We start from the raw sequence: 24,152 nt of genomic DNA, 5'->3' as shown, positions 1-24,152 counted from the left end.
CTCTCTCCCCCTCTCTCTCTTTCAGCTTTCTTCCTTTTGAAACGATTAGCATGGTAACGTGAGGTCACATCGACAACTACCTATTGCTGGGGAATCAAGGGGTGTGATCGTCAGTTAGTACACAGTCTCCAGTATACTGGAACAGCTGACAACACAGTGTAGTCTTTACGTACGGTTGATTTTTTTTTGCGTCGCTAATCTCTTGCGCATGCGGAAAAAACCCAATCATAATTCGTCTTGCCGATGATTTTTTTTTTTCAGAAATGCTCTCCATCAAGCAGATACCCACCCAACCCCCACCCCTCCCCGTCATCCCTACGTAAGCCACAGTTCTTCCTGGTTATAGGGGCCTGGAGGGCTTTCTGGGTCCCGTTGCTAGAAACTTTGCTTTTAAACACAACTCCACAAATCAAACGCAAGTCTTCCAATATCTTGCAACTTTGCGTTTAAACGCAAGTCTGTTGCTGTTGCTGTTTAAAGGCAAGTTGAGTTTCTAGCAACGGGGCCCTGATCTACTGTTGATCCACAACCAGGAGGTAAGCATACCTCCTAAAATTGATCCCACCTATGCAGTGAAAAGTGAATGTTTAATGGAATCAGTAGTGGACGCAGTCATCTGGAGCCAGAATTAAACTGGTTGTATCATTTAGTGTCTTGTGTCGACTTTGAGTTGACTCTAGGCCACAAATTAATTGACTTAGATTATTTCACAGTCATCGAGGACCAATCGCCATTTGAACGGCCAACCATTCTTTCTTAAAGGGGAACTTGACCCGAACTATATATATAATAGTGGATTGAAATGCAGATGCAGCAATGTTAGTCGTAGGCCCTATATACATCAGCGAAGCTTGAGGAAAATTAGACAAAATCTATATTCGTGTGTTGTTTTGAGTTATATAGATCCGCTAGTGTGCCGCCTTCGCTAGATCAAAAGAGCACAGGAATATGTGATGTCAAAATACAGGACCCAATGGAATAAAGAAAACATGAAAAGAATTCCACATTTTTCTATTTTTCTGTTGAAATGACAGAACGCTCAGCTTACCTTTTTTCAAAAAGCATGGGGAATATGATTTCAACTTATGATTATCTCATTATGTAACAAGTGGAAGCAATATACTTTTCTTTCTAAAAAGTGACTTGCACACAGACACAGACAGACGGACAGACAGACAGATACACACACACTTCCTGTATCATCATGCCTATACATACTTTTTGAGGAGATGCAAATCTAGCCATGAAGTTTACTAATATCTTCATGGCCTATATAGTAGAGAATATTCTGTTATTTATCACGTAATGACTTAACGATCTTTGAATTAATTATCTCACACGTTATACTTCTTTGTTTCTTCACATCGTTGCGCAAACTGCGCTTGTAAATTTGGATCATCAGATGAAACTAACTCTTTTTAATCATATACGTACGAATGATCTCATCAGAGGTAGACGAGTCTTGCTCATAACGTTTGTTAGCGCCGACCATAGAGCCACCCATACAAACTAGATGGCTCTGGCTTTTCATGGTGGCTTTGCTCCGTCCGCATCCTCTTCGCTGACATGGAGCTCCATGGTGTTATTTTCTTCTCTTCCAAGTTCGTACTACAGCGAGAGGGACTGTGATAAAGACTAGTCTGACAAAAGCGACTGAACGTGCGCATACACTGTATTGAACCATGGAGGTACAAAGTCGGGTCTTTGTACCGTCATGATTGAACCCACTGATTTATATAGGAAATATTTCCTACAGAGATCAGTGATTGAACCATGGAGATAAAAGTTCATGATTGAACCGGTTCTCACCGACCTGATTGAACATTATCGTACGTGCGTATTGTATATTAGCTCTTTGGTACAGATACACGGTGTATATAACGGAGAGAAACGCAAAGAGTAAGATTAAAGTCAGTACACCACACCGCAATACTTTTATTTTGTTTACACGTACGAGTAACAACGGCACAGAGTTCATATTGGGATTATTCGAATCTACGCACACCATTGCTCGCGGGTTTCTCCATACTAGTATATTTGAAGCTCGGTTTCAAAGCAGAAGCTCCTGGTCATCCTATTTCTGAATCTGACTGGTGAAAGAGGGCTGCTCAAGTGCATTCGCTGCACATTATTCACATCTGTCCAGTTCAGTTTGTGCCCTGTCACTTGCCCCTTTAAAGCAGGACAGACATATCGGCATTAATATGTCTACTCCAAAAGAGTTCGACTACATTGTTGTTGGTTGCGGAGGGATCGGCAGCGCCGCTGTCTACTGGCTTGCTAAAAGAGCTGGGAAAAGTGAGTATGCCGAGTTAATTGTGTAACCAGGGAGGTGGATCTCTCTTCCACCTCCCTGGTATAACTACCTCCGTGGTCTATCCCCATAGTACACTCAGTTATTTGGTACTGTTTACCTGCCAAGTTTTGAGCTAAAATAAAAGTTGTATTGGAGTGCATGAGTGGTCAGAAGTTGTCTCTATACTAGTAATAAATGGTCAGTACAATTATTTCGTTGGTTGGGCTAGAACTGATCGACCTCAGTACTATTGTCTTCACAAGGGGTCTACCACCATCTCTTGTGTTATTTTACTGTTCAGCTGCTATCATGATTATCTTATTGCAGTATTTATTTTCTTATGTGTTCTTTTTTTCAGGGGTTCTGGGCTTGGAGCAGTATGACCTTGGTCACCACAATGGGGGCTCACAGGATCACTCCAGGATTATGTAAGAATAACCCGGATATCACCTCACATGTATCTCAGCATGGACCTAGCTAGGTCCATGATCTCAGTGATGGTTGTTTTTGACGCGCAATCAAAAAATAATACATGTAATATGAATATAATCAAAATCATTGCCATTCCAGCAAGGGTTACTATCCTAGCATCTTTTATAAAATGGGGCCCTGGTGTATATGATTTTCCGAGAAGCGTTGCCCATAAACTGACGACATTGAAAACGAGAAGAAATATCACATGCTGTTTTTCATTCATTGGCAGAGAAGATGCGATTTTATACCATTTCAACTCCAACATTCTTCATTTTTAAATGAATGCAATCAAGCCCATTGTCGCTATCTGGTATCAGGGCCTACACATAGCGCATTATACCACAATGATAAAAAAAAAAATGCACCGTGTGGAACGTATAATATACTCGCGTAATATAGACCCCTTATAACATTTCCTCAACTGCAAAAACTATTTGTCTAGAATTGATTAATCAACAGTGCAATGCCCTCGGATTCACCGTCTTGGGGCATATAGAACTGATGTTCTGTCACCGAGGGCGAATACTTTTTAACAGTGACTCGAGAAGAGGCAGCCGATATTTGTTTTTGTATACCGCTTCTCAGTTAATTTGAGATAACATTTGTATGAGTTAGATTAAGGCACTGATATGAAATTATCGTGCTACTGGCCAGAGATATGAGGCCCGCATTAGATTATTTCCCATTGCGCAAATACGAGATATACTGTACATAATACACGCTTTTACCTGACTGCCGGGCAGTATAGCGAAAACTAGTGACTGCACTTTTGACCAATCAAAATCGAGGATTCATCAAATGAGGTACGTAATCGATTAGTCGCAATGAACCGGAGATTTATGGTGCTATACGTAGCTATTAGTTAACCACATGCCGCATTCCTAACACCTTTCTTTCCTCTGCGCAATGAGTGTTTTAACATTGCATCGTGCAGATAATGAGGAATTTCAAGCTTTTTCTCATCTAGCAGGAACACGTAAGAGCATCAGAACTTTATCCAACGTAAAGTACAGAAACTACAGTATACATGTATAAGCATTTATTCGCTGCGGTATGTCTGAGCAATTATGGAAATGCTCCATCTAGAGTCTGATAAAAAAAATTTACCTTATTTTACTTTACCAACATCTTAGTTGGAATATCTACTTATAGAACAATCTTACTCACTGTCATAGCTGTTAACTTGATTCTGCAAATATCATTGTCCTTCCTTTTTTTCAGCTAAACTTGCGCAGCCTGATTTTTTAGCTCGTTTCCCAACAAGATTAAAAAATGAATAAACGACGATAGGACGGCGTGAAATGTAGATGGAAAGATAAACCTTCTTCTCAGTGTGTATGTGTGTTTGTGCGTGTTCGCAAGTGTCGATATGTGTTGATTGTATTAGTTCTAAAGAAAAAACGAAGCCACTGGGTTTAACTTTCCTCGGAGTTATTAAAAAAAACTCATTGCCTTCTTATATAACCCCTTCACTTTGCATATTGTAACTTTGTTTTATCTGTCACATTGTCATAATATGTTTTATTCATATTGCTGTCATGTCATATTTTATTCATAATATCGTTGTCACATCTCTATGTATGCATGTTTTGCTACATTCAAGACTGAAATGAAAATGAAATATCTCTTTTCTCCTGTACATTTTCTTTGTTGTTTTCCGCAGCCGTCTCTCTTACAGCGGTCCGGAGTACGTAGAGCTTGCCAAAGGTACGTACAAGGCATGGGCCGAGGCGGAGAGAGAGTCCGGGCTACAGGTGGTCTACAAGACTGGTGGCTTGGACATCACCAAAAGGGGCACACTGGGCGAACAGGTGGTGGAGCAGTATGCCAAAGCCATGGATGCTGCGAATGTAAAGTAGGTCCCGGAAGCCAGGGAATGATGATAATGATAAGGTCTTCTTTATCCAGGGTAGCCTCTTCAGTGTTGCCACTATCCCTGTTAACAATGAAATTCTATAACGTTTCACGTGTGTAGGTGTTGGTAGGTGTTGTAGGGGTTGGTAGCATCAGTCACAATCAATGCAGCCATTCAGTGAGAGGTGAGGATGTCTAAGCTTTACAAGTCTCTTTCTGATGTGTGCTCATTCAAACCTTAATTTGCATACTTTTGTTCCTATCTGAATTTCTACAGACGACATGATAATTAAAAAAAAACTGGACTGGTAACATTAACTGGTAACAGTATAGGGCACTGCGGCATAGTGGATAAGACTTCCGACTCCTAATCGGAGGACCCAAGTTCGAATCCCACCCAGTGCTGACGTCCTTGGACAAGACGTTTTACTCACCATGTCCCTCTCGACCCAGGTATATAAATTGGTACCTGGCAACCCTAGAGTAATAATAATAATGGCAGGGCCCTCTGGTCGAGCAGTTGCAATACTGATGAGGCTACCCTGGGTAAATAAGACCTTGTTATTATTATTTTCATTAACATTATACGACATTGATAGCTTTTACCAGCTATTATTCAAAGCGTGATATCCTTCACGCAGCTACCATGACGGGCACTAGACAATGTCAAGTACTTTGAATAACATGTCGCCATTTTCACTTGATTCATCCCCTGCTACACCACAAGTATACACTGACAACACGTATAATGCAATTCTATATTCTATAATTCAATGCCCTGAAGCGAACTGTTTTCACTTCATTGTGTTTGCTTAAATGCAAAAGTATACAGAATCCGTCATCAATGTCGTTCCTTCAGCCGAATCGGAGAGCTTACAAGTCTGATTTCAGTACAAAGGAATGACAGAATTTCTAGTTCGCTGAACGAGAGGGATGCTGTCGCACTGATATAGTTTCTATCACTTAGGTCTACATCCTATAGAGTTCCTATATTAGGACTTGTTCCAAGTTCTGTGGAGATTTATTCAAAATCTCGTGGGAGTGAGTGAAATTGATACCTGGCAAAAATTCAAAAACACTCTTGAACTTTGGGAAGCTCATTTGTTTCTTTTTATTTGGCAGTTTTTTTTTTTTTTTACTGTTGAGATCCAGATAGGTTTTAGTTCGAGTCTGTTGACAACATATTGTCATGTTTTGTAAGAAGTCCCGCAAGTGAATAGGATCTATAACATTAGTGCAGAACCTGGGAAAGACTCGACATACTCGCAAAGTCCTCCCAAATCAGCTTATATACATGGCAGTGACCAAAGACAATAGTAGAGCAGTTAAGCCCTCAAAATCATGACAATTGTGCAAAATTTGACTAAAGCATGAAACTTTCTCCAGTGTTAGTACATACCATAAGATTCATCTTAAGATCGGGAGGTAAGTCTGATTTGACCTCTGATGACCTCCAGAGGTCAATGAACTTTAAATATCAGAATATTGATGTTTGGAGGCATTTGTGAATGATAAGCCTAGATCTTGGTTACGCTGCACTAAATAATGCATTTGTACTACAAATCTTCCGTTTCCACAGGGCATTGACAGGTTTCTACCTTTGACCTCTGATGACCTTTAGAGGTCAATGACCTCAAAATACCATAATATTGATCTGTTATGTTATTAGTTAATGATAAACATGGTTAAGATGTGCAAAACATGCATATCTGTTTTACAATGAAATTGTCTTCATATTCCAGAGAGCACAGACAGGGCTCTACCTTTGACCTCTGGTGATCTTTAGAGGATGTACAACACAAACATCTGTTTTACAACGTAGCCCAGATGGCTACTAGCACATAGAATAAAGAACAGAATAGAATAGAATATAATAGGATAGAGAGTAAAAGAAAACAGAACACTGCATTCGTTTTCCTAGTCACCCTGTGACGTCAATATGCTCAGTATTTTCTCCTTCTTGGAGTTTATGAAACCGTTTATCTTCCTTCCAGCTATTTTTTGTCGAAACCCCCTCTCCCAAGAAAAGTTTATGGTCATAGGAATTTATAAGTTAGACATTGGCTACTTTCCCCGCTACTGGTCAGTTCCAATGGCTCTTCATCCCCAAAGTCCCACACCAAATTACGGGGAATGACATGATGGCGTGTTCTTACCTTCTGATCCCCAAACATAAATGATCTTCTGAGCTGGAAGGTCGCCCTCCTGCCAGAATTTATCCCTCTAAAGGGTTTTTTACACTTGCAAATTTTTGCTTGGTCCCGTACCGACGGTGGGGCTAAGGGGAGGTGCCGGGGGGGGGGGGGGGGGGGGGTCTTAGCCCCACCAATAAAGAATTCATTTCTAGTGAACACCACACCACACCCCAGATTGAGCCCATGAAATGCTTTAGGGAAAGGAAGTTTGTTAGCAGATTACTTATAAAAAAAAACCAAACATGTTTGAGCCGAGAAATCAGTTAGAGTGGCAAGCTGTAAATGTGATGACAAATCCAGTATCTATGTATCTGTACAATAATATGGTCGCCGGCTCAGAGAAAGTCGTAAGGAGCTTTTGGGAACTTACACAATAATGACGTTGTCTTCATATATATATATATATATGTGTGTGTTCGCAAAAACCGATAAGTCCATGTTTGAATTTTTTGAAGTACGGTCTCTGTCATAAAGTACAAAATAATACCTTTTAAATGATATATTGGTCACTACATATGAAAGTATCTACATTTTTTAAGTTATGGTCAAAAGAAGCAAAAATTTTCTTATTGTTCTCTTTATTTTTCTTGACCTTTAATCGCAAATATCTCCACTTGGCAAATATGGACTTATCGGTTTTTGCGAACAAATTCTTCAATATGTGTGTATATATAAGAGAGAAATCGTTCAAGAGGAATGACTTTAATTTACGTTTGAAGACATTTCAAGAGATGTAGTCTTATTTGTTAAGGGGCAAATCATTCTACTGTTTGCAGTCTTGTAAACATACTTGTATCTTTAATAGCGAAAACTGTTCGAGTACGTGGACGGTGATAAGTAAGCCCCTTTAATCAAATTATGTATGAACCAAATGGTTTCTTTTGAACATGTATTGTGTTGAAAAGTTCTTGGCAAAATTCTAGGGAATATGTGTACGTGAAAATTCCGATGTTCAAGGCATGCGATGGGAAATGTAAACAGTACGTAAGAATGCTTCTATGCTTCCTGTTAAACTAAGTTGTTATTGGGCAAAAGAAAAGAAAGGTCTCGCTCTACCATGTCTACACCACAATGCCTACAGATATCTAAGCTGGAGGTGGGTTGGAATGTCTTGTTTAGAGCATCAACCTAGGTACAGATTAATTGGCACGCTATCTTTTGAAGAGAAACAATACTTTGTTTCACATTGTTAGTGGCGAAAAGAAAAGAAAAGAAAAGAAAGTCTCGCTTCACGAGAGATGTTCAGATCCCGCTCTACACCACAACGCCTACGGATGTCTAGACTGGAGGTGGGTTGGAATATAAAGCACCAACAGTAATTGCAGATTAAAGGGTGTGTACAGTTCTGGTCGAGGTGAAGATTTAGCTTTTAACGTTTTGTGAGATATTGTGAAACCACTCTATGAGATGTCAAAGAGCATGCGGTTCTAAGGGGTATCAAAAGTTTATTCGATGAAAATCAGTTTTGAAATGGCTGAGATATCCAAAAACAAGGTGAAACAAAGAGATACTAATAAAGTTGGGGCATGTCGCCTTTTATTATTAGCACTTTTTTGGATATCTCAGCCATTTGAAAACCAATTTTCATCAAATAAACGTTGAATCCTTCTGAAAATTACATGCTCTTTCATATTTCATAAGAGGCTTTTCATTATCTCACTTAGGAATGTTCAAAACATGAATCCCTACCTCAACCAGTACTGTACAGTCCCTTTAATTTTGAAGAGGAACAATACTTTGTTTCACACACGATGATAGCAGAAAGACAACTGATAATCATCCGCTCGTGTGAAATCAAGCAGTTTTTCAAAACATTTCAAGAGGCATCTTGGTGAGTTACAGTCTGTTAAACATGTCAATATAATGTGAAAAACAAATTGAAGGCCACCTGCAATAGGCCACCTGCAATACAGCCTCGCATTTTCCGACATCACAACTTCACGTGAAATAATCAACACGTTCCATATTATACTTGTGATGGAGAGGGAAAATAATAATCAACAACACTGCAAGATTGATGAAGACAACAGACGGGAACTGATTCCACGTAAAATACATAAATATGTACATATGTATTTTGATTTCTCCATGCATTTTCCCATATCCTTACACATAATCATTGCACACGTATATACTTGATATGGTGTTCAGCTCACTGTGTGCAGACTGAGCACGATCCGATAATTCAGAACCTTTGCCAGTGACAGGATTGTAGCCTATCCCGCGAGTCAAAAAGAAGCTTTCTTATCATCTCAAACATCCTGTACTCTATGCGCAATGCACCCATCATAGGGTGCGTTTATCAACTCCTTTTCTCGGCAGAAACAGGTTATCCAAACAGCTTTCAAGGAATTTTTACGAGTTGATAAACGCAAAGCTGTTTTGAAAGCCCTTTAGGAAAGCCTTTACGAAAGGGTGCGTTTATCAACTCTCCTTTCTCGGCAGAAACAGGTTATCCAAACAGCTTTCAAGGAATTTTTACGAGTTGATAAACGCAAAGCTGTTTTGAAAGCCCTTTAGGAAAGCCTTTTCGAAAGCCCCAAATTTGTGGCTATCCAAACAGGTTTCCTAAACAGGTTTTTAGAAACCTGTTTGTAAAAGCCTTTTGGAAGTTGATAAACGCAAAGCTGTTTTGAAACGGCTTTGTAGTCTTGTACTTCAGTACTTGTACTTCTCCTCGGGTCGAATAGCGCAATGCAGCTGTGCAGTGACAGGCCAGTTAAAAAATCGTGTTCGCGAAGAGAGTTGATAAACGCAACTATTTTGAAAGCCGTTTCTAAAGGGCTTTCCGATGGAAAGTGCTATAGAAAGCCGTTTAAACAGGGCAAAGTTAATAAACGCAGCCTCTATCGGAAGCCGTTTAAACAGGGGAAAGTTAATAAACGCAGCCTCTGACCAGGCTGCGTTTATTAACTTTCCCCTGTTTAAATGGCTTTCGATAGCCCTTAGTAGTATAGTAGTTCCACTCCTATTTGGAAGTGAGGTACCTAAAGATGTCATTAAAAAAAATGCCCCCAAGTTGCCTGACTTAATGACCTAAACTTAAGTGGATGACAATAGCAAGACACAGGATTACTAATGTGGAGCGCATGTTAGGCCTCACAGTATCTCTCCAAATGGTCCATGACGTCACTGTATGCTTCAGGACCATGAGTCATTCATCGGAACCATGCCCACGAGCTCGAAACTAGGTAGCATTGCCCATGAGCTTGACACTATAAGTTTAGGCAAACCAGGCCCATAAGAGTTCGACACATGGGGGGGGGGGGGGGGGGGGGGGGAGTCCACAAGACCTATACACTGATAGATTAAGCTATCTGAAATACATATATTAATCTCGTACCATGTGCCAAGTTTTCCTCGAGTGTCGAGCTCGCGGACCGCACAGCTTGTGGGCCTATCATATTTGGTGTCGAGCTCATGGACCTTGTTCATCTATAGTGTTTAGGTCACAGGATGTATGACTCGTGAGCTGCGTAACTCATGGGCTGTACGACTCCTGAGTTGTTTGACTTGTGACGTACACCTGATGAGGTGGGCCTGTTGTTTTCTGGTTAGTATCTTTCACCCTTTCATCCAGTTCAAGGGACTTTGCCATATGCCTGTTCACATACTATAAAGCATCAACCCAAAATATGGTACTCCTCTCCCCACTTTCCATGTTTAAGCGTACAAATTTTGTCCAGTGCAAATTTGATAATGTTGCACATAATTTCATGCAAGCTAGACTGCACAACTAACCCAAACATGAATATTATACAGTATGCCCCCCCCAAAAAAAAGAAAAAGAAAAGAAATACAATTAGATTTTCGCATTGATAACACACAATATGATTAAATTGTCTAAATGCTATAGCTCCAGGGTCTTAAAATATAAAATTTTAGCTCTATTTTGCAGTAAACCCCATTCAATTTGGTTAAGCGGTCACAGAGAAATGGGGATTGTTGTAAAGCATGTCATGAGTTTGATTCTTCCAAGTTTAGTATACTTCGATGATTCTGTGTGTGAATACAATAGACAGAACTTGGAGGGAAGAAATTCCTGACATCTTCTATAAAATTCCTCATTTCTCTTTGACCACTGAAGCAAATCGAATGGGGTTTCCTGTAAGATGTGGGCAATGAGGTACAGTTTTCATACCCTGAATTTGTATCTAGATTGATTCGATATTTTTAAAGATATCATTGCGGAGAGTCCCGTTGTAATTTTTTTTTTTTTTTGGGGGGGGGGGGGGGACATACGGTATTTGAGGTCACAGCCATCACTGAAGACACGTGAACTTCATTTCTGAAGTAATTGACCGCTCACATTTCTGAAACCTTTTACTATGAACCAGTACTCTGTGGAATATGCATACATGCTTTGATTATAACGTCAAGGCGTGATTTGTAAATGATTAAACTTTTAGGATTAAACCAAAGAAGCCAAACACAAATACTTGTAATCCTACACAAATTTTGATATTCTAAAAGTCTGACCTCACATTGTCCTTAGATGTCAAAGTTGGATATACACAGGGTAATGACCAATGTTCTGTGGAATGAGGAGACACTTCTATTGATTGCACACCAGGTATACAGTTAACCATTGAATATACGTCAAATATCAATATTGTAATATTTTGAGGTCATTGACCTGTCACAGTCTTCGGAGGTCAAAGGCAGAGACATGTAAATAATTTCCCTTGAACTGAGGAATAGGAAGGCGATTCAGTTGTAACACAACATTTTTAAGACATCGTTATCATTTTTATCTTCAACCAATTGCACCAAATATCAAAATTCTGATAATTTGAGGTCATTGACCTCTGGAGGTCATCAGAGGTCAAAGGTAGAAACCTGTCAAGGATCGGTGGAACATTGAGGCAATTCCACTGTAAAAAACAAACAAACAAACAAACAAACATGGTTTTAGTACATCATTGCCGTGTTTATCATTAATCAATGACAAAATATCAATATTCTGATATTTTGAGGTCATTGACCTCTGGAGGTCATTAGAGGACAAAGGTAGAAACCTGTCAGGGTTCTATGAAACATGAAGACAATTCCACTGTAACAAAAAATGAGTTTTTAGTACATCATTAGGACCTACCATTTTAACATTTATCAATGACGCAAAATATCTGTTTTTATCAAATTTTGAGGTCATCGACCTTTGGAGGTCATCAGAGGTCAATTCAGACTTACCTCCCGATCTTAAAATGAATCTTATAACATGTACTAACACTGGTGAAAGTTTCATGCTTTAGTCAAATTTTGCACAATTTTTCGGCTTATCTGCTCTACTACAAAGACAGATTGACGTGTAATATCTGAGATTTCTTTAAAGAGCCATACAGGTAAGGAGGTGTGTGTAATACAGGGCTATCTCTTCGCCACTCTGTCAAGAACAATTCGTCACAAAGACAAAGGTAAAAAAGGCTGTGACTTTGGTTGGTTACTCAGTATACTTGATAAGGTACGTGTGCTTTCCATTCCACAATGTATAAAAAGTTGCAGTGTCCTTGTTCAAGTGTTCCTTCAAGTTAGCAATATACTAAGGGAGTGAAGAGAAGGGGCAGTATCGTGCGTCACTCATTTCTGCGCGCGCAAAAACAGAGAGAAAACAAAAACTTTAGAAATTACTGTTCATCCTGAGGTGCTATCACAGATAGGATGTGAAATCTTGACGGAGGAAGCATGAGAGTCTATGTTCCGTATCTACTCCCTGGGTCACCGATATTCCGTTGTTGATTCGTCTAAAGGTCATTGTGGTCACTGAAAAGTGCGAACCAGCCACAGGGATACGACTGTGCAGTTGTTGTGTCCAGTCCTAATCTCGAACCCACATTGCAGAGCATAAACAACAGTGATGACCTCAGAACTATCATACCTACTTCTGAACTGATGGTGTGATTTGCTGAGTCAGCAGTAAACTATAGAAGGCTATGTGTCTATTCCTTTCACTGTAATCGAGGTACTATCTATAATGTCCATGGGGGCACGTAGGATTCAATAACTTTTAGTTAACAAGCACATATAGAAAATATGAAAGATAATATGAATGATACGACATGCACTAGATATGAATAAACGTAGACGACAATGCCTTAAAAGAACGGAGATAAAGACAACGCGAGGGATAAGGGGAAAAGAAAACATTATTCACTTGCTTTCATCGAGCAAGGGTCAAACTAAAGCACCCTTTTTACATCGCAAAAAGTGGATTCTATGGAGAAAAACACAAACTAAAATAATGATAAAGTAGGCATTCATTGACAAAGGTTAAATCATCATGCATTATATCATGCAGACGACACATTTTTAAACCAGTCAAATATTGAGCGTTTCATGTTTAGTACCAATCAATCCCCGCCCCCTCCGGGTAACGTGGTTCTATCGTTATCTTATCCACAGGTCATGTATAGATAAAAGAGTAACAGGAAGGATGGGACTATACCATTGTTTTTTTCTCTAGCCTTCAACCTAACCCGACATTGCAGATCGTAAACTGATATGGCGACGACCTTCGAACCATCAAACCTACGTTTTACCTGATGGCGTGATTTGCTGAGTCAGCAATAAACTGTAGAAAGCTGATGTATGTTCCTAGTTTTTACAATTCTAGAGTCATTGAGGTACTACCAATGTCGACAGGGACACGTAGGCTTCGGTACCTTGTGTATAAACACAACGGGTGGTTATGATGATTCCATTATCATATTTTGTCTGCCTTTGGAATGGTTCGTTCAGGATGATCAACATCAGCACATATCACGTTGACTATTTGACCGGAGTTTGTATGAATTGTCTCCATATGATCCATGTTTGCTTTTGTATAAATGTACATACAACATGTGTGCGTGAAAGAGGGAGTTTGTTTGTGTGTGCGTGCGTGTCTGTGTGTTTTATGCCCTTGTAACCCTAATCCCACCGGGGTTTTTTGAGGGACTTGGGGGGGGGGGGGGCTTTTTGGCCCCCCTTCAGATCTCGGTCATGGATCGCGCGATCCTCGCGAAAATTTGCACTAAGGGAGAGGCCAATGCAATCTACAAGACTGTATAGTTAGATTTTTCAAATTTTGATTTATGTATTTTATATTAATTAATTTATGCTAATTTATGCAAAATAATTTTTTGGACTATAAATCAAAAAATGAAGCTCCAAGACTTCTAATTTTAGGTGAACATATTCTTTTCAATATCCTCTACAATAATATTAAAACAAAAAATCGGCTTCATAATTATTTCTTACGTATTCTATTGTGTATTGAATTTCATATGTATTTCTGTTTTTTACTTTTTGTTTTTGTTTTTTTTTTTGTCGCAGAAACTTGTTAAAGCATAATCAGGCTAAAATAAATCATTATCAAAAAAAATATGTATTTTTATATCAATTAATTGCAAAAACACAATTTACATTGGATTTGCACACAAAATCATGTTTTTGAGCAATTTTTGGGTCGACGCATTTTTTTCAAAGGGGCGTGGCTTCAAACGGTATGCTCGGGAGCGACAAATTTGGTCTCAAAAGTTGCGCAATACTTGAAAGAAAAAAGTCATAAAATGTCGCGGCGAGATCATCACGCGTTGCGGAATAATCACGCGAAACGTCGGGGGGGGGGGAGGGGCAAAATGCCCCCCCCCCCCCCCGATGGGAATAGGGTTAAAAAGGCAAGAGAAATAAAGCCCTGAACAAACTTCTAGATTATGAAAAATTACAAATGAAGCTGTTTTCTGTATTCTAGCCTGTATTTTTGTTCCATAGAATTATTGTTTATAATATCAAAACTGGCCATAACTCATATAGACAATTTTTTTTTCCTTCCTTCGGTTACTTGTCCCTCACATGGTCTCCTTCGTCGTCCAGTTTTTAAATAGACATTATCGACCTTTAGATCTGCGACACGGATACTCAGACGACGCTGTTTAATGGCAAAAAAGAAAAAAAAAGTGGAGTTCTGCCCATGCGCGAGACAACTGTTTCCATTGTCCAGCCTAGGAGGACGCGCGTCGTGAATGTAAGGGGCGATCACACATCGCCGGTTTAGATGGCGGTTCACGGCGGTTCTCAAACCACCGTGAACCGTGTCCCACCAATGGCGGAATGCACTTAAACGCGATGTGACTACGTTCTCAACACGTTTTGAACACGGCGCTAACGCGGATTGGCGCGGTAGTAACACGGATCTCCCCAAAAGGTGGAGGAGGAGTCTATACCAAGCCTTTGTAGTCGGATGCAATCAGAGCCCTTTCACTCGTCTTCAATGGGTTACAACAAGGAGGTATTGCTTTGTTAGGTACAAAAAGAGAATTTCAAAAGAAAATGCGAAACGTTGTAACACCCTGTGTATTTACAGATTGACATAAGTGATGCAATAATCACTAGTCTTCAAGTTTCAACATGCCCTTTTTCTCTCTCTTTTAACTTTTAAAATATCTGTATTAACTGTTATCAAAAAGAAATACATGTCAAAGCAGATTCCAACATAGTTTACCAATTTCCTGTTCATTTGCAGGTTTATATATATCAAGTGACGTAGAAGTACTTGCTTGTTCTAACATCTCTTTTTTCCTTTCTTAATTAAGTTTTCACATATCTCTAACAACAGTCAATAAAAAGACATACATATCAACGAATATAATTATATCTACATAGTCTTCTGTTTATTTACGGGTTCACGTAACATAATACTGGTGTTTTTTTCAACATCGTTTTCCCTCTACTCTCTTAATTAAGTTTCATCATGTCTGTATCAACATGTACTCTTACAAAAAGGCATACATAATCACGAAAGCAGAACCCAACAAATTTACATTAGTCTTCTGTGTATAACTCACAGGTTCACGTAGCCGACCTTCTTTTAAACTATCAAGCTTTAACAAAATTATGCACACCCCTGTTAAAGTAACTGATGTACTATTCTTCAAACCTAAAACCTTTTTGAATATTAAATGTTCTGTTTTAATTTATGTGTTAAAATAAAAAAGTAATGAAACTTTAGCATTCAATACAATATTTACCCGATCTAGTAGCATGGGTTAATTTTTGCTTTTTCCCCATTTTTTTTTTATTGCTCCGCCATGAAGTGTCGCCGGAGGCATTATTCTCGTTTAATTTCAACATTTGTTTTTGCATGAAAAGTTATGGCGGTGTTAACACGGTATTATCACGGATCTTGCGGTGCAAACACGGAGGAGCCGTTTTGTACACGGTGGACGGCGGCGTTTTGAACACGGTCCATTTCAAACCGCCAAGACCGCCACGAAAAATTAAACATGTTTATTTTTTCTGGCGGTTCTCCGCTGTTCTCCACGGTTCTTGCGATTTATGGCGGATGAGTGACGGATGACCAGGGTTTGTGTACGGTGTGAACACGGTCTTTGGCGGAGCAACGCGATTTACCGAACCGCCATGAACCGCCATCTAAACCGGCGATGTGTGATCGCACCTATAGTTAGTGTCGCAGATCTGAAGCTCGCTTTGTCCTCTAGTTGTATTAGGGAAGTGAGATCACTTCCTTGGGTCGTAACAACAGCTTCTCCTTCATCTTTAAAGGTATTTGGTATCCATCGTAAAACAGTTCTGCATTTTAATTCAATCATTCGTACAGGTATGAGAGACTGGAAGGGGAACGTCTGCGCCACAAGTTTCCTCAGTTCAACCCAACACCAGAATGGGTGTGTCTCTACCAGCAAGAATCTGGTCTGGTAGACGCTGCCATGGGTAACGCTATCCATACCCAGCTGGCACGACTGCACGGTGCCACCATCGTCGAAAATGCTGCCGTTATGAAGTTGACGAAACAGGGTAACTTGACAAAGGTACATGCATCAAGGATTTCCTTCTTTCTATCTTCACAACCTGCTCTGTAGCATTGATGAAATTAGCATTATCCTCACGGAGGGAACTTCAATAAGATCAGTTCGAAATGTAGGTTCTGAACATTTGATTTCTGGAGATTATGTTGAACAAATTTATTAACAGGGTCCGTGGAAACGTGGGGGGGGGAGGCTGCCGCCTTCCGCACCTTTGGCAAAAAACACAGTACAAAAATATAAAACTCTAAGACAACTTACCCAGTTATTGTGGAAACATCTGCTTGATCAGGTCTGTACAACCAAAGGTGACTTCCTGTGCAGGAAGGTGGTGATCACAGCAGGTGCCTGGATGAATGAAGTCTTGTCGTCTGTTGGGGTGAAGATACCACTCACCGTCACCCAGGAGCAGGTCACCTACTACGCCACGCCCCACATGAAGGAATTCACCAAGGAGAGGTAGGCATAAAAGGGCCAGGGACACATTCAGGCTGCCCCGAAAATATTCATGTTACAAGGGTAATTCAAACAGTAACTTAAAATGTCTGTGCTCTGCTATGGTACACGGTGTCATCTGCAAGATTAAGATATAATTTTGAACATGACTGTAATATTGATTATTTACATGATTTAAAGAAGGGATAATGTTGTATCAGAGGGAAAATGAATGATTGTCATATCTTTATAGGCAGTGCCCATAACAGCAGAGATCCCCGAGGTATTAAAGAAAGGAGTTGTGAGACATCTACTGGATCAACTTGTTGAATATATCATCATGTGCGGATTGTCAGACATCTAAACGTTAAGCCATGGCATAACTGGGGACATGTGACATTTATTCACTTCCCAAAGGTGTCCCATCTTTATTTACCACCCTGGTCTTGGGCCGTCACCATACGCCTTGCCAATTCATGGTAATACCGGCTTTAAGATCGGACTAGATGCATCGGGCCCGCCCGTCACTGCTTCCACCCGCACGTATGTTCCAGATACTGAGAGGGTATCGAGGGCAAGTGGAGTTTTAGAGGAATTGTGCCCCAGGGTGAGTTGGACCCAAAACCCAAAGACGGAATTCAGAGAAAACATATCAGTGCAACAAGCCATACATAAACCATGCTCACTTACATTTACAGCAAGATGATATTGGTCACAATGTTTGCAATCACTTCATCTCATATTAACGCTAAGATGTCAGATTTTTTCTGCGTTATACTGGCTGCGTCATTAGGTGCGACAGTTGGCTGTGACTATGAAATAGGATGAAAATTGGGACATTTGGTTTAACCGACTTTGCGCGCACGTCATGGAAGCTTTAGACGATTTGAAAGCGATCGTCATCTCTTTATATGTTGTTGAAGAGACCCACTGATTTCGAATACCCTAACAAGTAGGAGGCCAACTAAAAAGGAATTCATGGTTTAAGCCATGGAGACAATTGAATGTTTGTCCAAGGCAGCGTTTCAAAATGATGCCTAATGAATTAAACCATGAAAAGAAAACTTGAGCTACCTAATTCAATAAACACGCTTGCCATTCAGTTATGGAAAATAAAACACGCATCTCTGGACGAAAGAACAGTTGATATCGTTTTTAGACCAACCCATGCAAATTGAATCTACGGAATCGTGAACCACGGAACTATCCAGCTCCTTGCCTGAAGTTTCAAAGGCACTCCAACTACAATTTAGTGTTCAGATCAACAAACTTGTTTGTATCTTAGTTTGGAACAGGGCCAGCGGCCTATCAGAAAAAGTTTTCGAGCTTACCCTATCTATAACTTTTACATCAGCAACATTATTCCCTCATCGGACCGCAAGCCTGCGGAAAAAGCTATTTCGGAGTAATCTCAGTCCCACCTGAATGTAATCACGAATTTGTCCTTGACTGAAAGATCTGTACAAATTGGCATCTCGCTTTATCATTTGGAATACACACGTTGAGTTACGGTAGAATTCGCTGGGTCCATTCATTCTCTTGGTCGTTGCTGCGTGAACTTGAAAAATTTTGTCGCTGCTTCACCAACGATCACGCAATGTTTTAACCATTAGATGTACGGGAAGGTTGTAGGGAAAGTTGCTTTATTGAAATCATAACCATACCATCCCTTTAAACTGACAGCTATTGTGGCTTAGTGGATAAGTTCGTCGACTTTCATGAGGGCCCTGGTTCGACTCTCCAGGCAGTCACTGTGCCAAAGGCATGACAGGCAGGCCACTTTGTCCTCAATGCCTATAGTCCTGGGAAGGGAACTTAAAGGTGTCAGTCCCGTGGTTGCTTGATTACAAGTAGCTAGGCCTATCAATGATTCCTTGGCAGTCACGTAAAATATTCGGTTTAATTCAAATCAGTTCATATCAATTCAATTCAAATCAACTCATTTTAATGCAAATCTATTCATTTCAATTCAATTCAATCAAAGCTTTATCAATATCTATCTTAACCAGCTCTCAAATCTCAATTCTCTTGCCCATTGACTTCAGAGGATATCGTTGTGACCGAGTATGCTGCAGCTGTCTTCGTGCACGCAGTTCTAACTTCAGCCCATTTTCATTGTTTTACATAGGTATTATTTGTCCATACTCAGATGGCATCCTTCCATGCTCTCTTTGGTCTGCCTTGCCTCTGTTTTCCTTCCACTATGCTTTCACATGAAGGAAATCTTTCGATGTGTCATGCCCGTCGCCATCGTATCGAGATTACTTCAGGGGACCTACACAGTTGTCTGTATAGCTTTAGCTGTGCAGGCGATGCGTCAGGTTTTCCCCATAGCGCCTCATTTGAGCGCCATGGAGTCAACTTCGTAGATCTCTAGTAGATATCCCAAGCTGAGAGGGAAACAAACACGAGCAGAAATCACGTCATGCGGCCTTCGGAGTGCAGATTATTGATTCATATGACAAGCAAAATATGAAGATTATGCCTTATAGTGAGCATTAGCTGGCGTTCTGGTAATCATTGCCAGAATCTTGGGTCGGGAGCTTTGGTCTAGAGCTGGACTAGATATTGGGCATTTTGGAAGGCGGTTTCTGCCTCCGACATTGTTGCTCCAAGTCATTCGTCGACGAAATGACTGATTTCGTAACGAAATAGTTCATGCGACACTTGGCGCTCCATACAAATTGTCCATGGTTTAAACCATAGTTTCAATTATACATTACCACCTTCGTTAATTCGGGCCTAGAAGTCTCAAGCATTGAGCTTGGAAGGTTTGTTTTTTTGTTTATTTGTCTTGTTTTGTTATCTAGCCTGGCAAGTTCTTGCACGTCCCTTCAAGTTGGACGTTGTCTTCTATAACCCACTGTTGTGTAGTACTAATACCTTCCACTTCAGGGCAAACTGAACCCGACGTTTCAACGATCGAGTTTATCATAATTAATTTATATAGTAGAGGAGGCACGTGACGAAGCTCCAATGACAATGCTATTCCTTTTGCTATACTCTGTAGGGTTGGAGTCATTTCCTGCAAAGACTTCACCTGACTACAACATCAGGAAACTCAGGCGCGGCAATCCGATTCGTGACACGACAATATTTATGGTAGCCTTGAAGGCAAAACAAAAAAATGGCTAGACATTTCAACGGTGTGTCCATATTACCGTTTGAAATGAAGAAATCTCATGTGTGGCACATTTCATGTCTGCTTCTCACATTTTTGTAGGTGCCCCACGTTTAGCTTCTATCACCCATATCACTCTTACTATGGTGTTCCCATCCACGGGAACACTGGGTTTAAGACTGGTATTGATGCGGCAGGCGAGGCGGTTAGTGTCAACACGAGAACATTCACGCCCGACCCAGTACGAGAAACGAAAATGACGAAATTTCTCGCCGAAAATGTGCCGAGGGTGAGTGATTAGTTTCCGACGATTTGGTGGTCACGTGCCATCAGAAAATTTAACTCCATACAATACAATTAAAGTTATCTTTTTTTGGGGGGGGGGGGTGGGGACTCATAAACTACTGCATTCTAGCCCTACTGAATTTCTTGAGTTACTTCACGGCTTTCTCTCTGTTAAATACTTTGACAATAAGACATGCATCATCATGGGTAACTTCAAATAGAAATCTTCTTAACAAAGCAAATTAAAGAGGTCCTGATGAAGGGCGGATCCCACCTTTTTATTATCACCTCCCCTTTCTACTCTGAAGGCTTCGAAGGCACGGTAACAGCTGGCATTGTTGTGCTCACTTCATTGCAACTGGCTGGTAGATTATTCTTGAATTGTTGGTATATGATTATTGTTTTCTCTCCTGAAGACTCCCCCGTCTCTTCTGGGAACCCACAATTCAGTTTTGTAATTTTCAAAATCGAACTGTTACACTACACTATACTGTCAACATTGCTATAATAACAACTGTTAATCCGTCTGCAGCATATGGTTTATTTGTTGTCTTCATCTGTATTTGAAAAGACTTTGCTATATCCCCGAGTAGTTTTGTCTTTTCTTTTTGTTTTCTATATTTTGGTCCTATCCCAGCTCTTTACACTTGGTTCAATACTAGGACCTACGCTTAACAAGCTGACCTTTAAGTAGGTTCCATCATACTTCTGTGTAGCATTTAAACATGATTATCATTATGCATTATACATTTAACATAATATGGACACAACGGAATGATAACTTTTTGATCATTTCTCCGGTTGCTCTATCATTTCTGCCCATGTATACAAGCAGTTACCATTCTCTGTCATCATCATGTTTTGTTCTTTTTTGTTTTTGTTTTTTGCTTCTTTCTTTGTTTCCTGTGCTTCACTTCTGTAACCACGAAAAGCATATTGTTCAACTGTGCTACCATTTTCACAACTGTCCCTACCCTTCTAGAGATATTGGAGATATTCTGGATTTCTTTTGTGTTTTCATATCGGTACCATTGTTTTGGAAATCCGCTATACACTTAGATGGAAGATTATACAGGTACATCTAGCGTCCATGATATGAAAGTACATAACATTCCATTGCACATATTATTTTGTCATCATTCACATTAATGACACAAAATAATATCTATTCCAAGAGCGAAGTAGTCAGTCTAAGCATAGCCTGATATTTGCCACTGTCATTCCATTTTGATACACCCACGCCATGTGAACTATTCGTAATTCAACACTGTTGTAAACGATGCATATGTTACATAATTTACCAATGATGCACGGGTCTAATTGTGTGCATATAAAAGGTAACTATATGAGACGTTTAACCCACGACGCGCCGCTAGTCCTGCTGACCCGCGGGTAATAATGCGCATCATATGTTTTACAGAACGGAAGACAATTTTTTTCCCTCAAGTCCCTCTTCTTTTTCAATCATGCGTCCAGTGATTAGCGACGCCTGGCAAATTTACTGGCTGCATGCTAGCCATCTACAAGACACAGTTATGATACAAGTCGCGCTACAAGTCATGCCACAAAAGCGCAATATCATGATTGTACTGTTCATCGTCAGTGAATGTAATAGTTATTTGTATCGAACTTGTTTCAAGTAAAAATCAACGCACAGCCATGGACCAATAAAGTTACAGAATATATTCTTTTTTCTGTAAAGACCGTTGCCGCATTAAAGACTCCTGCGTTAGACTTCGAATGCCTTGACTAGGAATGCTTTCAATAGACATGAATTGAAGTGACAAACAGACAGCCAGACATGTATAAAGGCCCAATGACAGAAAACTCAATCTGTATTCGCTCCCTGTACATCAAGGCTCTTGGACCAATACTGTACACAAAGACCTGTCTCTACGCCATGACGCCAGACAGACATTTTGTGATTGACAACTGCCGTAAGACTGGTTACCCTGACGTCATTTTCTGCTGTGGGGCTGGCCACGCCTACAAGTGAGTTTTACCACTGGGTGAAGTGTTGTTCTTTGTTTCCTCATTATTTTGCTGATTTTACTACACTTATTAGATTCTCGAACCATTCACAATTTATTCATTCCTTTAAGTATCAATTTTCCCTTTGTTCATGCGTAGTTAATGCAAATGGAAGAAAGTACCATACCAATAAATGTTGGCAGATCTGAATATTCATAGCAAATTTGTTTACATCAGGATATACTCTGTATAGTTTATAACTTTATAAAAAAACAACAACCAAAGATATGAGGTCGTAGGGAAGCGTTTCGCTAACGTTCCGTTTCACAGAGACACGGAACTACCACTTTGTTGCCTAGAGACAGCTACCTAGATTAAAGGGGATGGCTAGTAACCGATCAGTGGGAATCAGTGGGAATGCTGAGGGATGATTGTTCCAATCCTTGTGGGATTCATTTAAGAGTACATTATATATCTACTGTTGTGTGAAAATTATTTGCTTCAGAACGGTCTCATATTCAAGTAATGTGCAGATTAATGCCCCGTCACTGACCAGGCACGCTAACCTGGAAATATTAAACTGCACATTACTTGAATATGAGACCATTCTGAAGCAAATAATATTCACACAACAATAGATATGTAATGTACTCTTAAATGAATCCCACAAGGATTGGAACAATCATCCTCCAGCATTCCCACTGATTCCCACTGATCAGATAGTAGCCATCCCCTTTAAAGCCTGCAAATCATTACTTGCCATTGCTTCCTTGTTTTCAGATTTGCTGCGGTGTTAGGCAAGATCCTGAGCCAGCTGGCCATTGATGGGCGGACGGAGTTCGACATCAGCACCTTCAAGATGGAGAGGGAGGCCATCACGGACCCCTGCTTCGAGCCCTGCTTCCAACTTGGTATAAAAAAGGAGGAGCTCACCCAGTCGAAGCTGTAATTCCGCAATCCAAGGGCATGGCAACCACGCCATTGTCGTATATACGCGCTGTGTAATGTCGTCTGCAAGTGAATTTCAGTAGTTGTTCACGGGTGGCTCCCCCACCGCTCGTGTGCCGATCATTCGTGGTCTTGATGATTCGTCTGTCCGTTCCTTACTGCAGGCGTCACACTCTTCCCAAGATTGAACACAGATGGACGCACGATAAAGGAAATATTCTAATTTGACTCTGATCGTATAAAATTTGGGTCATTCGAGAGGGCAATCTTAGAACGTCACCGCATGACCGCCGTCGATGGAGTTTCCCAAGCTCCGGTAGCAACTTCGTGAAAGGTGACAAAATCTTTGGCATAGAAACAACAAAGCAAAGAAAATAAAACAAACAAATAAACAAACAAACAAACAAACAAACAAACAAACAAACAAACAAAAAACCTGCCGAAGACCTTGTGAAGGTTAATTTTCGTGTTGAATTCTTGTGTCCATTTTAACTTTACCCTTTACATAACGTCGTCTGTCCATAGCGTGGCCTTTGTGTGGTCTTCGGGTAAACTTATCAAAAAGGATTCACATCTTAGTGCAGCCTTCATGTGTGGTTCTGGTACCATCGTGTGATCTTTTGTAGGCATCGCACTTGTTTCGCCTATTGATTGGCTTTCGACCAAGCTCGGGGCTAACTTCGCGCGAACTCGAATATTCATATTCGTGTGGCCATCTTGTATCAATTTGGGGACAGCGTGACGACAGCATAAGCAAGTACCCCCGTAATAAT

The 24,152-nt window shown here is 40.3% G+C and overlaps 1 protein-coding gene across 1 annotated transcript; it reads left to right on the top strand.

Annotated features, from left to right (window-relative positions):
- Positions 1 to 2,131: 2,131 nt before the first annotated feature.
- Positions 2,132 to 24,131, top strand: LOC139741315 (monomeric sarcosine oxidase-like). The gene is made up of 8 exons (XM_071651902.1): positions 2,132 to 2,298; positions 2,655 to 2,724; positions 4,434 to 4,625; positions 16,415 to 16,625; positions 16,912 to 17,078; positions 17,472 to 17,661; positions 22,319 to 22,452; positions 23,212 to 24,131. The coding sequence occupies exons 1-8, from the start codon at positions 2,205 to 2,207 to the stop codon at positions 23,378 to 23,380; spliced, it is 1,227 nt and encodes a 408-aa protein (XP_071508003.1). The 5' UTR covers positions 2,132 to 2,204; the 3' UTR covers positions 23,381 to 24,131.
- Positions 24,132 to 24,152: the final 21 nt, after the last annotated feature.

Source organism: Diadema antillarum, unplaced genomic scaffold, assembly GCF_040938485.1.
Source record: "Diadema antillarum isolate AM-2024a unplaced genomic scaffold, OU_Dant_1.0 seq00000919_RagTag, whole genome shotgun sequence".
Taxonomy (NCBI): Eukaryota; Metazoa; Echinodermata; class Echinoidea; order Diadematoida; family Diadematidae; genus Diadema; species Diadema antillarum.
Note: the sequence above shows the minus strand (reverse complement) of the source record. Positions and strands in the feature narration are given on the sequence as shown.